Source organism: Taudactylus pleione, unplaced genomic scaffold, assembly GCF_031769625.1.
Source record: "Taudactylus pleione unplaced genomic scaffold, aTauple2 ptg000066l, whole genome shotgun sequence".
In the NCBI taxonomy this organism is placed as follows: Eukaryota; Metazoa; Chordata; class Amphibia; order Anura; family Myobatrachidae; genus Taudactylus; species Taudactylus pleione.
Genome location: NW_028284468.1, coordinates 13,920,681 through 13,938,300, shown reverse-complemented (window position 1 = coordinate 13,938,300; position 17,620 = coordinate 13,920,681). Strand labels below are relative to the sequence as shown.

Sequence of the window (17,620 nt, the reverse complement as noted above, 5' to 3'; positions counted from 1 at the left end):
ATGTAGTCTGGAACCCGACGATCTAAATGCCGACCGCCGGCTTCCAGACTAGGGACGAATGACAGGCGTCTAAATGTAGATGCCTGTAATTTGCTCGACGTCAGGAGATTGGCGCCCGGGCATCCCGGTCTGGTAGATGCCGGGCGCTGCTGCGTACAGCTGCGCGGGGGAGGGTTAGGGTTAGGCATCCCCGGTGGGAGGTTAGGGTTAGGCATCCCCCCAGGGGACTTAGGTTTAGGCAGCGGGGAAGGGGGGGTTAGGTTTAGGCACTTAGAGGGGGGGTTAGGGTTAGGCACAGGGGGGGAGGTTAGGGTTAAGGGGGTTAGGTTAGTAAATACTTACCTTTGGACGATCAGGTTTTCCCCTGTTTTTGGGCAGCCGCTGTCGGGAATTGCGGCGCAGGTAATACATATCACACCCATTACATATACTTATATCTCAAGTACAGTAGGATTTCCACATCTTCCCATCACAGAGGATGTGTAAAATTAATCAGATAATTGTTAGACACCTGCTAAAGTGGGAGATTCCTTCTAAAAGCCAAACTTTGCCCCAGGTAATGCATTTAAATATCTTAAACCAGAACTCAAAAGTGAGGAAATATCCTATTTATATTGCTATTAATAAAGTATATTCAACGGTGCACAGAGTAAACAAAAAAAACAGTAATGGTATCAGAATGGGATGCAGTTCGATTACCGGCGTCTGGAATGTTGGTTGATGGAATCCCGAAGCTGGAAGACCGACATGGTACTAAAGATAGGCATGTAAATCCCGATGCCTATCTTTAGCCAGACGCCAAAATCCCAATGGCCAGCATCCCAAATGAAGGTAAGCAGGGAATCGTAGCATGTAGCCGTGGGGTGGGGAGGGTTAGGGTTAGGCACCCCCGGGCGGACTTAGGGTTAGGCACCCAGCCGGGAGGGTAAGATATAGGGTATGGGGAGGTGGGGTTAGGTTTAAGCACCACTGGGTAGTCTTTAGGTTAGGCACCAGCCTGGGAGTTTTAGGGTTAGGCACCACTAAGGGAGGGTTAAGGTACTTATCTGCCCCAGTCGGGATCTTCATGCTTCGGCCTTCCGTCATCGGTATTTTATCTACTGGGCATAGATCCAGCAGCATTACATACCGATTCCATCAGAACAACAGTAAAATACACTGTGGCAGAACATAGCATAAGTACCAAACATTAGTTTCACACCACAGATCGTATAGGATAGATACTGGGGCATGGGTAGGACAGATCACTGAAGCTAACAGGAACATACTGTACAGTGGGCCTGATTCAGAGCCGCACGCTCTTTAAGAGCGCACGCTCTGAATCTGGGCAGTCTTTTTTTTTTGTTGCTTGGCCTCCTGGATGACCACCCACAGCTTTTGCGAGCGGCCCGATGATGGTCATGACCATCGCGACCATCGGGCTTGTGATGAGACCCTTGTGGTAGGGTCTCGTCTGCCGCAAACCCCAGGGAGCTTCTGGCTATAATAGAGCTGGAAGCTCGCAACTGACATCACTGGTGATGACAGTAGGGCCACCCACAAATTGCAGGCGTTTTTTCAGGAATGCCTCTGTTTGTCCAGCCACCCCCCCTGCCTGCCTCCAAAACGGGGTGAGCTGTCAATCACAATCGACAGCCACCCCGTTTTGCTGCAAGACCCATAGTTAAGGATTGCCTGTCGCTGGCCGGGTTTTGCGCATGCGCACGCCGGAGGTGGCACATGCACAGGGGGCAAACATCAACCCACTTGCGAGCGCATAGTGCTTGCGAGCAGGTCTGAATCAGCCCCAGAGGCAAGTCGCAGGTGGGTTGAATTCAGTACTTTACTCAATTTAATGCAGAGCAAAGTGTGGGTGACTGAAGGGGAGAAGGAGACAAGAAGACCACTGGTGATATGGAGTTTGCTAGGAAAGAACAAGAGAGAGGAGGACCTTGCCCTTAAGAGCTTACATATGGTTCTTAGGGTGAGGTGTGAACAGTTGGAGGGTGAACTTGAAGCATAAATTGTGGGGGGTGGAGAATAACAATAATTATGATGGGAGCTAGTGGGATTTAATAAACAAGTATATATTTTAAGGGTTTGTTAAAGCTGGGGAGACTGGTTGAGAGTATGACTGGGTAAGGGAATGAATTCCAGAAGATGGTGGCACCTCAAGCACAATATTGGAGGAGAGTGTGAGAAGAAGTGACCAGTGTGGAGGAGAGGCATTGTTCAGAGAAGAATGGAATGGTTTGGAGGGAGTGTAGAGAGAGATTAGGATAGAGCTGTAGGGTGTGGAGGAGTAAGTGAGGTTTTTTTATTGATATAGTGACAGAGAAGCAAGTTGCAGGGGGAGACAGAAGTCATACGGCAGGAGGTGAAGTGAGACAACCAGTGGTGGTAAGAATATATTGAAGTGTGGTGATGTGAGAGAGAGGGAGGAACTTACAAAATTCTAAGTGGAAAATGATGACAGTGTGAATAAGAGTTTTGTTGGCATTGGGGATAAATAAGGACAAATTGTGCTGATGTTGCAGAGTTGGGAGTAGCAAGAACGATGGATGGCTTTACACGAGGAGTGAAGGAGAGAGTGGAATAGAGGAAGATAGTCTGATATCAGAAAGAAAAACACAAATTGTCTCACAAGCAACATTTTATGCTCCAGATATCTCCATAGTAATGCATTTAGTCAATCACTTACTGTATTTATTTAAACCAGGGATGGGGAACCTCAGGTCAGGGGCCATATAAGGACCCCAGAATCATTTGGTCTGGTCCTCAGAGCTTTTTTCTGCTTCCTCATCTGGATAGCAAGTTTCCTATAAAGGCACCCTGCGGGCAGAATTTATGCAGCAGTGCCATCTGGAGCATCATTATGTTGCTTCAGATGGTCACACCGCTGTCCTTACAGCTCCCCAAAGCATCCACAGGATGCTCCAGGCATTGCTGTAATCACTGGCGATTTTGGCCCCTGTCCCCATATGACATCACAAGGAGAGGACATGGCCAGGACCGGGCCCACAAATAATGTTATATAATTCAAAATGGCCCTCTGCAGAAAAAAGGCTTCACACCTCTGATTTAAACAGATACAAATCCACAAAAATAGGTGCATGATACCACAAAGTATCATGCACACATTTGGCTGCTTTGTCACCTGTCACAAGGCAGACTGCAGGTGCTTCTTACTAGGCCTGGCATAGTGTGAGGGTTTTCTCTGTGGACCATTGGGGTCTGGGGCCTCCATCATGGTCCAGTCTGCATCGTGGGTCTTCTGCTCCCTCACCATGGGATTGGTACTATACATACAGGCCACTATATTGTTGATCCCGAAGGCAGCTGCTGCCTCTCTTCCCTCCTTGCAAACTCCAATTATGTGACTGAATCAGGCTGATCACTGGTGTACATTGCTGTAGGTGGCCCTTAGTACTGGCATTTGTTTTTTTCAGAACATTTTCTTAGCCTCTGTAAATACAGTTCCCTGGCTTCTTGTGTTCCTGTGCCTCCAGTTTTTTTGCTGGTGTTCAGGGGGACTATTCATCATCACTTAATTTCTACAAAAGTATGTGAAATTAAGATTTTTAAATTAAGTGTCCATCCTATTCATCATTAATGTAACACAGGAGATATCAGTCCCCATACTAAACGTGGATGTGGAAATTATGAAATTCATCAAGTTCCAAAAAGGCATTTTTTTCAGAACTTGACAGTGATGTTGTACACTACCCCGAGATGGCACACAGAATCTGATACAGCAGAGGGATCTGAAAAAATTCCTCCCTGCTGTGTCCTCTTACTTCAACAAATTCCCTCCTGTCTCCCAGAGCAGTCCTTCTGTGAGCCGGAGCCAGGAGAGGGCACAGCAGCAGAAGCCATGTACCTGCATGGGTCTGCAGGTCTGACCGGGGGAGGGGGGGGTGAATGATGCAGCAGCATTGCAGAGGATGAAGATGGGTGTCAGACCCAGCACAGCCACATGGGGAACCAGAGCTGTAGGTCTGAGGTAGGTGAGGGGGCACACTGTTTAGCGGCGGCGAGTGCAGCAAGGATGTGGGAAACAGGACAGACAGACACTGGTGGGGTTGGTGGGCAGGCAGACAGGCAGGCAGGGAGAAGGAGGTCTCTTCTGCTGCAGCTCAGTCTTTGCAGCCTGTTTTCAAGCTGTGCATGAACAGCTTGAAGACAGGCAGTGAAAAATGACCAGTTGCAGGAGAAAAGTTTATCATTTCTAAAAAACTGCTTTGTAGAAATAGCAGTTATTCTGAAGTGATAGTTTAGGGCAGGAGGCATGATGAATACCTCCTAAACTGTATTTCAACTCGCAGCAAGTTCAAACTAGGGGTGTGCACCGGACACTTTTCGTGTTTTGTGTTTTGGTTTTGGTTTTGGATCTGGATCTTTCTTCGTGTTTTGGATCTGGATTGGTTTTGCCAAAACCACCCTTCCGTGTTTTGGGTTCTGGGTTTTGTGTTTTGGATCTGGATTTTTTCTTAAAAAATAAAAAAAAAACGCTAAAATCACATAAATGGGCCTTTTTTTGTTCCTACGCTATTAATAACCCCAATAACATTAATTTCCACTCATTTCCACTCTATTCTGAACACCTCACACCTCACAATATTGTTTTTAGGCCAAAAGGTTGTACCGAGGAAGCTGGATGACTATGCTAAGCGACACAAGGGGGCGGCACAAACACGTGGCCCATCTAGGAGTGGCACTGCAGTGGCAGACAGGAAGCCAATCAGCGTTATGGTGCCCATTTGCATGTAGCACGAACCCGGGAGATCCGTGCTACATGCATCTGTGTGATTGGCACAGAGCAATGACAGGTCCGTGAGACCCGTCTGTGCTGCTGTGGTAAAAAAAAAAAAAAAAAACCTGTGTAAAAAAAGAAAAAAATGGCGTGCACCCCCCCAAAAAAGAGCAACCAGCCCCGGGCATTAGTAACCCAGTGCTGGGTGTGCTTAAATACAGGGGACAAACGACGTAGGGGTCCCCTGTACTTAAGCACAACCAGCACCGGGCTAGTCAGAACCAGCGCTGGTTGCCAAAATACGGGGGACAAACGACGTAGGGGTCCCCTGTATTCTGCGCAACCAGCTCTGGGCTCTGATCCGGTCCTGGTTCTGGAAATATAGGGGACAAAAAATGAGTAGGGTTCCCCTGTATGTTCCAGAACCAGCACTGGACTTTTTCTAGCGGGGGGCTGATGCCACAGCCAGGGGAGCCCTTTCACCGGGCCCCCCAGCCGCAGCATCAACCCTGACCGCTAGTCAGCCCAGGCCGGGGATCCCTGGAGAGCTGGGGACCCCCCCAATAAAGGGTCACCCTCTCCAGGGCACCCCAGGCCCAGGCTGATAGCCCGGGGCTATCCCCGCCACCCCTGGTGGCGGTGGGTGGCGGGTTGATTGTGTGGTGTGGTGTAAATAAAGAATATCAAACATTGTCTTTACAAGTAGAACTGCAAGTCCCAGCTAGCCTGCCCTGCATGCTGGTACTTGGAGAACCACAAGTACCAGCATGCAGGGCATTAAGGGCCCACTAGTACCTGTAGTTCACCTGTAAAAAAAATGTTTAAAAAAACACAGGACACACACACCGTGACAGTATAAGTTTATTAAACATACATACACACACACACATGTACACATACTCACCTACGTAACCTGTAGCATCGGTCCACTTGTCCGGTAAAGTATCCCTAGGGGACCTGTGAAAAAAAACATACTCACCATCTCCTATGCGAGGTTCTGTCCTCTTCGTTCCAAAGTAGGCATCCCCGGACTTGGCAAAAAAAAAAAACGAAAATGCGATCCACGAACTTAGTACCGTTCTATAGAACGGTACTTCCCGAATGAGAGCTTAGCGGCGGGGTATCACCATGGAAACCCCGCTGCTAAGCGTTCATTGGCTGAGAGAGGTCATCTCCCGTCTCTCAGCCAATGAACGGCTCCCTCCATTGTAGTCAATGGTGGGAACCGCAGGGTAAACTTTAATAACCTTGCGGCTCCCAGCATTGACTACAATGGAGGGAGCCGTTCATTGGCTGAGAGAGACGGGAGATGGCCTCTCTCAGCCAATGAACGCTTAGCAGCGGGGTTTCCATGGTGATACCCCGCCGCTAAGCTCTCATTCGGGAAGTACCGTTCTATAGAACGGTACTAAGTTCGTGGATCGCGTTTTCGTTTTTTTTTTTTTGCCAAGTCCGGGGATGCCTACTTTGGAACGAAGAGGACAGAACCTCGCATAGGAGATGGTGAGTATGTTTTTTTTCACAGGTCCCCTATGGATACTTTACCGGACAAGTGGACCGATGCTACAGGGTTACATAGGTGAGTATGTGTACATGTGTGTGTGTGTGTGTGTGTGTGTATGTATGTTTAATAAACTTATACTGTCACGGTGTGTGTGTCCTGTGTTTTTTTTAAACATTTTTTTACAGGTGAACTACAGGTACTAGTGGGCCCTTAATGCCCTGCATGCTGGTACTTGTGGTTCTCCAAGTACCAGCATGCGGGGCAGGCTTGCCGGGACTTGCAGTTCTACTTGTAAAGACAATGTTTGATATTCTTTATTTACACCACACCACACAATCAACCCGCCACCCACCGCCACCAGGGGTGGCGGGGATAGCCCCGGGCTATCAGCCTGGGCCTGGGGTGCCCTGGAGAGGGTGACCCCTTTATTGGGGGGGTCCCCAGCTCTCCAGGGATCCCCGGCCTGGGCTGACTAGCGGTCAGGGCTGATGCTGCGGCTGGGGGGCCCGGTGAAAGGGCTCCCCTGGCTGTGGCATCAGCCCCCCGCTAGAAAAAGTCCAGTGCTGGTTCTGGAACATACAGGGGAACCCTACTCATTTTTTTCCCCTGTATTTCCAGAACCAGGACCGGATCAGAGCCCAGAGCTGGTTGCGCAGAATACGGGGGACCCCTACGTCGTTTGTCCCCCGTATTTTGGCAACCAGCTCTGGTTCTGACTAGCCCGGTGCTGGTTGTGTTTAAGTACAGGGGACCCCTATGTCGTTTGTCCCCTGTATTTAAGCACACCCAGCACTGGGTCACTAATGCCCGGGGCTGGTTGCTCTTTTTTTGGGGGGGGGGCACGCCATTTTTTTCTCTTTTTACACAGGTTTTTTTTTTTTTATTTACCACAGCAGCACAGACGGGTCTCACGGACCCGTTAGTGCTCTGTGTCAATGACACAGATGCAAGTAGCACGGATCTCCTGGTCCGTGCGTGCATCTGTGTCATTGAAATACACAGCAGCACAGACGGGTCTCACTGACCCATCTGTGCTCTGTGTCACTGTCAATCACACAGATGCATGTAGCACGGATCTCACGAGTCCGTGCTACATGCAAATGAGCACCATAATGCTGATTGGCTGAGAGCCGTGACAGACGGCTCTGTCAGCCAATCAGCACTTTGCCCATTAAAGGCAAAGGCATTTTTTTTTAAATGGCCGCTCGAGGCAAAACCTCGAGATCCGACAGCAGATCTCGAGGTTTTGCCTCGGGAGAGGGATCCGGGGCAGACAGGGAGATCCGAGCTTGGGCTCGGATCGCCCCGGATCCCCGAAGTTCGGGTGGGTTCGGTTCTCAGGGAACCGAACCCGCTCATCCCTAGTTCAAACTATAATTATCACATGTGATAATTATGTTTCGATGAATAGGCCCCCAGGTGTCTTAAGCTGAATCCTAGTTTTTGAGTATCTTCAGTGTGTCCCAGGTGTTCCAGTGTATCCAGCTTCAGTCCTTCTCTGTGGTGACATATGCATCATGCATTGCTGATCTATTCAGTGTTTGAGAATGTCTATTCTCTTTGTAACTTCTCAATGTTCCAACTTCACCTCGAATGCTCTAGTGTCAGCTCTTGTCTGCAGTGCATCCTATGTCATGCTTGTCACAGCACCAGGAGTGTGTTTATTTGAGTCTGTGATCCTTGGGCTAGCTGTGTGAGCTAGAGTGTGGATGAAGCTAATTGGGTTAATAATTCTGTTCCCCATGCAAATATACTAGCAATGGAAAATTGATGCTGGAGAGTGGTATTGAGAACATATGATGGCTAGCAGGATTACCTGTGGCTGCAGCTGAATGTTGAATGTTCAGAGGCAGTCTGCAATTGTCACAACTTGAGCATTTGATGTACCCTGACTGGAATCTGAGGTTGAAGATGGATTGGAGGTAAAGTAAACAAAGCTGGTGGCTTAATGAAGTTTCTACTCATGCTGGATAGGGCGGAAGAGTAGCACAGTAGCAAAGTAGGAACTTGTTAAAGCTGCTGGGAGCAGCAGTGACAGCAATGAGGAGAACTAGAAGTGTCTTAGAACCTGGATTCCACAGAATTTGGGTTAGGAGCTGAGACTTTTGGAATCCGGGCTGGAACTGGAATTGCAGGAAACTGGACTGGGATTGGTAATGACTGAAACCAGGCTGGAACCAGAATTGCAGGGCCCCGGACTAGAACTGGTATTGGTTGAATCCGAGCTGGAACTGGAATTGCAGGGAACCAGATTGGGACCGGTAATGACTGAATCCAGGCTGGAATCAAAATTGCAGGGAACCGGACTGGATCCAGTATTGGATGAATCCATGCTAGAACCGGAATTGCAGGAAACTGGTCTGGGATCGGTATTGTCTGAATCTAGGCTGAAACTGGAATTGCTAACTGGTATAGAAGGTATAGCAGGATCACCATCAGCAGAAGCTAAGAGCATATTCTGAGAAGCACAGGACATCTTCATAAAGCGCAGGCTGTGACTGACATTACCCTGGCAACCTGCTGCAGTTCCAGGAAAACCTTTTATAGCAGCTTCAGGCTGGTGATTGGCTGCTGGAGTCAGTTGGCTGGGATCTGGGTTATGATTGGACAGGCTGTGTGAGAAACATGGTAGTGCCCAGTACCAGAAGCCAGCGGGAACTGCCACACATAGAATGCCAGAGGAAGCAGCAAGCCCTGCATACAGACACTTGAGAGAAGAGGGAGCTGCAGCAGAGACCACAGCCATAGCTGGAGGAAGGGAATTCCCAGAAAGACTCCTGCACTGCAGCTGACAGAGCCTGCAGCGGGGAGCCACAGGTGTTCTTGTGATATCAATGAATTGGAACCGGGTGTCAAAAGCAAAATTGAGTCAGGCTGCAATGAAATAGGCTTTGAAGAGTTATTGGAGCAGGTTTTCTCGATAGCACTGGAGCAGAATACAGTAAAGCAATACTGGAGGAGGTTTTTTGGATAGCAATGGAGATGAATGCTGTGAAGCAATACTGGAACAGGTTTTCTGAATAGGTCTGGCATAGAATGCTGTTAACAAATACTGGTGCAGATACTGAACCAGGAGTCAGGGTGCTGATCTTCAGAGAGATGTTTTTCAGGCAATGAGCAGTCGGCAGGTTCCTGGTTTAAATAGGGTACCCTTAGAACTGATAGCTGGATGAATCATGTGAGCAGAGTTGATGGAGACTAGTTTGTCAAAGACAGGAGTGCAGGGAGGAGGAGTGGGTACTAATCACCCAGGGCCCAGGTCCAGCGTCGCCTTCCCTTCCTCTTTCCTGTCAGCAGCCCAGGACACGCTGCTGTGTGCTGGACTGCAGTGGGAAAGTACTTGCTGCTGAGCAGAAATTTCTCCTGCCTGTGGGGGGAGCAATCACACTGATCATGCCCCCCCTGGATTTGAACTGGGGTGAGGGGCTCATAGCACCCCCTCCCCAGCTATCAGGTTTTTCTTTATTCTTTTTTTTCAAAGGGGTGAGACCATGCCTCCCATGATTAGGCCACACACTTTCCCCCGGGCATGACCCTTAATGACCCTGGTCAGAGAGGATCATATGATACTTTACAAGATGGTGGCACCCATTTTACATAACAGCAGGTAGTGAACATTAAAGTTGAGTGACCACAAGTCTTAGGGATGCCACAGGCAACCAGTGGGGACACAGATGCAAGTAAGGTGACACTGCCAGACCCAATAATGAGGACCTGGCCCCCAATGTTTAACAATGCCTCACACCTCATTGCTCCATTCAATGTCAGGGAGCCTTCTTTTACCCTTTGTACCTCACTGGTCTCACCCTGTGATAACTTGTAGACTCCCAGCAGTGAAAATCCACCAAGACACTGGATTAATGCTGCTAATGTTGATTCTTCTATTTTAGTTTAAAAAATCCATTGTCAGTTACCACAGAAACCTCATGTTGTATATCCAGTGGTCACTTTTTGTCAGTTTTTGGTGAAAACCAGGAGATTCCATCACCTCCAGGTTAGTAGTCTTAAATCAGGGTAGATTGAATTCACAGTCCTTGAATTCACTGTGCAACATAACAATAAATCCTGGCTAGAAATTAATCCTGCTTCTAAATCGACTCCAAATTTTTATTGGGTCTGGTAAAAAATTGGAAAAAATATGAGGCAACCCTAGCGCAGTTGATGCACTACCTGCAAGATTTACCTTTATGTATGGATGCTTTTCAGGTTTCCTGCTCATCAGGAATTGGACTGCCACATCGATCTGCTTCACAGAAAAACTCCCACTAGGTAAATGGATGTATCCACTGTCTCTCTAATAGACTCAAGTCATTTAGGAATAGTTTACAGAAAATCTACAGTAAGGCTGTATCTGCCCATCTACTTTTCCTGCTGGTGCTGGGTTCTTTTAAGTTAATAAGGATGGTAAACTCTGTCCCTGTATTGGTATTGATTAGAGGGGGTAATTAAACATTAAAAATAGTATCTTCTTTCTCTCATCACAGAGCTCTTAAACAATTAGGTTGAAATTCTTCCCTGTGCTGTGGTTAACTCTCTTACCTTTAATCTTTCATTTTATGTTGAATCCTATCTGCAACCTTGTGTTAATTCCCTCAGGTCACACCTCAAAGATACAACCCACTTCCTTAATCAGATTCAGTTGATACAGTGGAAACCTTCATATGCATTTCTCACCTTGGATTTAACTGCATTATATACACATATCCTTCACCCTCTCGGTAGGGACACTATATCTAGACGGTTGGACCTTGATGATGACCTGGGGGAAAAACACAAATTATTACTAATGGACTGTATTTCATTTATTCTCTCACAATTATTTTCTTTTTCTTGACACATATAATTTACAGGTAATGGGAATGGCCATGGGGACCAGGTTTGCACCTAGTTATGTTAACCTCTTTATGGGGGACCTTGAGGACACAGATAGTTGGAGGAACAACTGGGCTGCGAACCTAGTCTTCTATGGCCATTATATAGTTGATCTTTTTATGATTTGGGATGGGGATTTACTATCAGCTTCACCTTTTGTCACTTTTCTTAATACTAATACTCACAACCTTCACTTTACTCATACCTTTCACAAGAGCCAGCTGGACTTTCTGGATGTGACCCTCAAAATTAGAGATAATTTAATTATAACATCTAATTTTATGAAACCAATAAACAAAAACTCTTATCTACATTTCGATAGTGCACACTATGCACCTTGGAAATATAACATACCGAAAGGCCAGTTTATGCGCTTGCGTCGTAACTGTACAGGTGTAGAGACTTTTTCAAAACAGGCTTCTGACATGATACATACCTTTAAACAGCGAGGTTATCCAGAAACCTTATTAGATAGATCTTTCCAAGAAGTACTTCAAATGGGTAGACAAACATTATTGAAACCTAGAGATATGTTTAAACACTCTCAAAAGGAGATAGATCAAAACAGAGACATATCCTTTGTTTGTGAATACAATAACAGCTTTCGGCAGATTAGAGACATTATAGTAAAAAATTATAGGGTGTTAAAACAAGACAACATCTTACAGGACATCCTACCATCAAAACCTATAATTACCTACCGAAAAAATAGATCGCTAAAAACTATTCTCGCACCAAGTTACTTGAAAAATATACATACCATAAATAAAAATTCAACAAATGAGATAAACACCAGTTGGTTATTTTTAAAACCTAATGGGTTCTATAGATGTGGGAAATCTAGGTGTACCATGTGTTCCCACATGGCAAGACGTACCACTGAGATAGATATAGAAATTTCTAATGAAAAATACAAATTAGGTTCTTTTATAAACTGCTACTCCAAATTTATTATTTACTTACTGATATGTGACTGTGGCCTCTTTTATGTGGGATGCACAATAAGATCTCTAGAAATTAGGTTTTTTGGAACACCGCCGTAACATCATTAACAAAAATATTAAACACAGTGTTTCACATCATTTTATTGACAAACACAATAGCGGCCCTTCTCGACTTAAAATCATAGGATTGGAAACCATTTCACCTACTGCTAGAGGGGGGAACAGATTCAATAGACTTTGCACTAGGGAAGTCTATTGGATGCTTAGATTTAATTCCCTTTACCCTGATGGTCTCAATGAGGCCATCAAACTTAACTCTGTGATTAATTAATGTGTCTCATATAATCATTAAAATAGGTATCTTCTAATATGGATCACAGTATACTATGTCCATATGTTGTGTAGGGAACGTCACTTTTTATCTGCTTTGATATGTTAGGATTGAAAGAATCTGACTCAGTGGCATAACTACTACCACCGCAGTCCCCACGGTGGCTTGGAGGCACCAGGTATCTTGGGGGCGCCTGGGGGTAGTGGTTATGCCACTGCAACTGTGAGCGGTGGCCTCTGAAGTGATCAGAGGCTAAGGAAGCCTCCGATCACTTTAGAGGCCAGCGTTCCCAGTAATGCATTGTGCGGGTGACGTTATGATTTCACCCGCGCAGCGAGGAACCTGAGCGGCCACGTCTGCTGGATCAATTGATCCAGTCAGCGCAGGAGTCGGGAGAGACAGCCCGAATGACAGCTGCAGCCTGCACAGAGTCAGGTAAGCAGGAGGGGAACAACTACAGGGCACACTAATTGTAGGGGCACAACTACAGGGGGCAGTGGGCACTACTTGAAGGGGCACAACTACCGAGGTACTACTTGAAGGGGCACAACTACAAGGGATAATACTTTAAGGGATACAGCTGCAGGGGGCACTGTATAAGGGGCACATCTACAGGGGGCACTACTTGAATGGGCACAATTAAAGATGCCATTTCTTGAAGGGGCACAATTACAGGGGCCACTACTTGAAGGGGCACAGTTACAGGGGCACAACTTGAAGGGGCACAATTACAGGGGCCACTACTTGAAGGGGCACAACTACAGGGGGCAGTGGGCACTACTTGAAGGGGCACAACTACTGAGACACTAATCAAAGGGGCACAACTACAAGGGGTAATACTTTAAGGGACACAGCTACAGGGGGCAATGTATAAGGGGCACAACTACAAGGGGCACTGCTTGAAGGGGCACATTTACAGGGGGCACTTCTTGAAGGGGCACAATTACAGGGGCACTACTTGAAGGGGCACAATTACAGGAGCACTGCTTGAAGGGGCACAATTACAGGGGCATAACTACAGGGGCACTACTTGAAGGGGCACAATTACAGGGGCCACTACTTAAGGGGCACAATTACAGGGGGCACTACTTGAAGGGGCACAACTATAGGGGCACAGCTACATAGGGGCCCTGGATAATGGGTACTACTACAGAGGTTATTGCATAAGGGGAACTATTACAGGGGGCTTTGCATACAAGGCACAACTACAGGGGCACTGTATAAGGGACACAATTACAGGGGGCACTACTTGAAGGGGCACAACTACAGGGGCAATACTTTAAGGGGCACAGCTACAGGGGGCACTGCATATGGGCACAGCTACAGGGGGCACTACTTTAAGGGGCACAACTACAGGGGGCCCTGGATAATGGGTACTATTATAGGGGCATTGCATATGGAGCACAACTAAAGGGGGCAATGTATAAGGGGCACTAATTTAATAGGTTATAAACTATGTTCCCAATAATCTGGTTCTACATGGACATAAAAACTGTGCTACCTGTTTTTAGATGAGGTGACAGACTGGCAGGAGCGGAGAGGAGGGTTGATGAAGTAGATCTGTCCGGATGGAATGTAATGGGCATTATTGTGTAGCATAAAATGTAATGGGTATTACTGTGTGCACAATGTGCTATTAGGGGCATTACTGTGTGGAATTATGTGTTATGAGGGGAATAATGTATAAGGGGCATTACTGTGTGGCATAATGTGTTATGTGGCATAATGTGAAATAGAGGCATTACAGCATGGTATAATCTGTTATAAGGGCATTACTGTGTGGCATGTGTAAGGTGCATTGATGTGTGACATAATGTGTTGCAAGGAGTAGTACGATGTGGCATAATGTGTTATTGGAGCATTCCGGTGTGGCATAATGTGTTATAAGTGGCATTACTTAGTGTGTCATGATGTGTAAGGCACAAAACTGTATCATGAACATGAAACCGCACACCTTAAACGTCGGCTTTGGGTGTGTTTGTATTTTGAGCCGAGGGGGCGCCTGAAACTTTTTTGGCATGTGGGAGCAAAACTTATAGTTGCGCCACTGATCTGACTCATTAAAACAGATACACTTTTCTTTATCCGGAATTGTGTTTAAATTTAGGAGGGGACTATTGTGTGGATATTAATGTTGAGACAGTTAATGGGATGATTGTATAATATCTTTCTCGTTTTTTAGAACTATGAGAGAATTTTTAACTTTATATTTCTGATATATGCAAGCCCGGATGCTTTTGGCTCTATCAGAGCCAAAAACACTCCCACTGACAACACTAGTGATGTCAGTGGGGCCGGACCCAGACGGTAGGCGTTCCCATGGGAATGCCTCCATCTGGCCAGCCATGCCCCTGGCATGCCCACCAAAGGGGGCGTGCTGTCACTCACCATCAACAGCACGCCCCCTTTGGTGCGAGACACTGAGCGACGGCTTCCCCGTCGCTCGCCGGGTCTCGCGCATGCGCACGACGGAGCAGCCTCCGTCGTGCACATTTGGGTAACATCGACCCGCTTGCGAGCGTACAGCGCTCGTGAGCGGGTCTGAATGAGACCCTCTATGCAGTCAGGTGATCAGAACACATTCCGTCACGTGTGGATGGTTAAACATGTGACCGGTAGTGACTGCTGACATATTGCGGTGCACATGGAGACTCCGAACTGTCACGGCCAGGTAATATTGTGGCGTCACGTGATAGAGGATCATGTGACACCACTGTTGATATTGGGATATTTTCTGTCAAATTAGATATCGGTACAGGGTCACGTCACATCCGGACTCTACGTATCATATTAATTCTCCCTATAGACTGTAGAATTGCTCTAAAACTGTTACTAATAAAATATTTTTATTTGTTGAGGATTAATAGGATTGCCTTCTTGTTATTAAATATAAGTTTTTTAATCATGTTTGATGGACGGTTTTTATATTAATATGTATCACAAGTGTTGCCAATTGACTAATTACCTTAGGGCAGTGATTCCCAACCTCGGTCCTCAAGGCACACTAACAGTCCTGGTTTTAGTGATATCCATGCTTAAGCACAGATGGTTAAATCGAAATAACTGAGGTACTGATTAAGTCACCTGTGCTCAAGTATGGCTATCCTTAAAACCTGGACTGTTAGTGTGCCTTGAGGACCGTGGTTGGGAATCCCTGCCTTAGGGTATTTAAAGTACCTCTTGCCCCATAGATCCTATACTCCTGAAGAAGCTGGGTGTACAATTACCCAGCAAAACATGTTGAGACCTGTAACTGAACATTCCTGTTTTACACTGGACTAATATTTGGACTTCCTTATCCTCACCTAATTGAGTGCGGCGTTGGAGACCAATACAGGTGGATTACAATATATACAGACTTATCTTTGCTCTTCGGATGCTATAGACTGTGTTGATACCTATGCTTAATTATCATTGCTGCTCATTCATTCTCACTTATTGGATAAAGTGGAAGGAGTCCTAGTTCCTATTCATACCATTTCTATACAGGAACAGAAACTTTATTTATTCATTTTGCTCAGGATCTACTTATTTGGAATATGCTATTTTTTATCATATGGTGCAATATATACTTATTTTGATAAATTTTATTTATTTCATGTTTTTTATTAATAAATGTAATTTTATTGTTTGAATATAATCGTCCATCACTGTATTTAATTTATTTATTTAAGCGCTGGTTCTTTTCTATTATTGTTTCTGACATTTAAGGGTGTGACTATCTCTTGCACCAGCAGCTTCTGTGACAGCGCATCCCATTTGATTTTTTCTTCCCTGTGCTGAGTTTGCTCATATTAATCATTTCCAAAAATCCTCCTCTTCTATTTCATTCTATATTGTTTATGGTCTTCATCATCATGTCCTTCTTCTCCATCTCTACCTACTCCTGCTATTCCAGCCATAAAAACTTAAAAAAGCATTGGCACAAATTCTATGCTGAAAAAAACACAGGCAGCAATTTCGAACTTGAGACCTGGATATAAAATATGGATCTCTACTTGCAATCTATAGCTAAAGTTCCATCCATAAAATGTACTCCTTGCTACATTGGACCCTTTGAGTCCTTAAAACACTGTCTTACAAAACTTCGGCTATCACCTTACTTAAGTGTTTTCATATTTCCTTTGGTTATTAACTGGTTCTACTCTTCTAACCATGATAACATGGATTAACATCAACTTATATAAATAACAGGAGAACACCTGATTTCCTTTACCTTTATATAATAAATACTGACACTTTTCTTGTTTTTATTCTACCTGCAGGTCAATCAAAAAGAAGAAATCCATTGGGTCCTTGTCGCATCTGATGGCTGTAGGTTGGCACTGATATGGAAATTTGGTGGCATTTATATGGATACTGACATCATCTCAATGCGGACCATCCCACATCAGATCTTTCTGGCTGCATCGCATTCTGGGTCCACCAGCAGTAGTGCTTTTGGATTCTCTTCCCATCATTATTTCCCCAGGAAATGTTTGGAAGATTATGTTCTGTACTATAGAGGCAAAGTGTTTGGACAACAAGGGCCGATTCTCTTTACCCGTAATGTCAAACAGCTCTGTAACACAACTGAGTTTATGGACAAAAACGATCGCATATGTGGAAACATCACTTACTTTCATCCTCAGCGGCTTTATCCTATTCCATACCCAGCTTGGGGAAAGTATTACCAGGTGTGGGAAACATTGCCAACCTTCAATACCTCTTACGGTTTGCACCTGTGGAATTACATGAATTCTAAACAAAAAAAAACAATGGTTCCTGGCAGTAACACATTGGTGGAGCATCTCTACCTACAGTACTGTCCTTCTACATACGCTGCAGTTTTAAGGAATGAGACAAATCCTCTTTAAACAGACCACGTTTAGCAGCTACCAATTTATGTTAGACACGTGTTAGCCTTTTGGACATATCCCTGAGGCAGCACAGGAAACTATAGATCTTGGTCACAGCGATTACTTTATGGTCACTTACTGTACATAAAGCTGATTTGGCAACAGTAACAGTAACCATATAGTGAATTCATGCAAGTAACTAAAGGCTTTACCGTGTCTCTCACTGTATTTTGATTGATGCAGGCATAATTGTACAAATATACATATATGATCTTACACTAAGCATTATTCTCTTATGTACATTCTTCTGTCTATATTTACCTACCTACAAAGTGATTCTAGCTAGCTTGTTTTTTTCCTTTTAACTGAGGATAAACTCTCACCATCAATCCTGTGAGA

The 17,620-nt window shown here is 45.5% G+C and overlaps 1 protein-coding gene across 1 annotated transcript in view; it reads left to right on the top strand.

Annotated features, from left to right (window-relative positions):
• LOC148534458 (alpha-1,4-N-acetylglucosaminyltransferase-like) overlaps positions 1–17,239 on the top strand; it is a 46,373-nt gene extending 29,134 nt beyond the window's left edge. The window contains exon 2 of the mRNA XM_088466873.1: positions 16,649–17,239. Within this exon, the coding sequence (XP_088322999.1) occupies positions 16,649–17,239 (591 nt within the window). The remainder of the gene's footprint in view (positions 1–16,648) is intronic.
• The last annotated feature ends 381 nt before the right edge of the window (positions 17,240–17,620 follow it).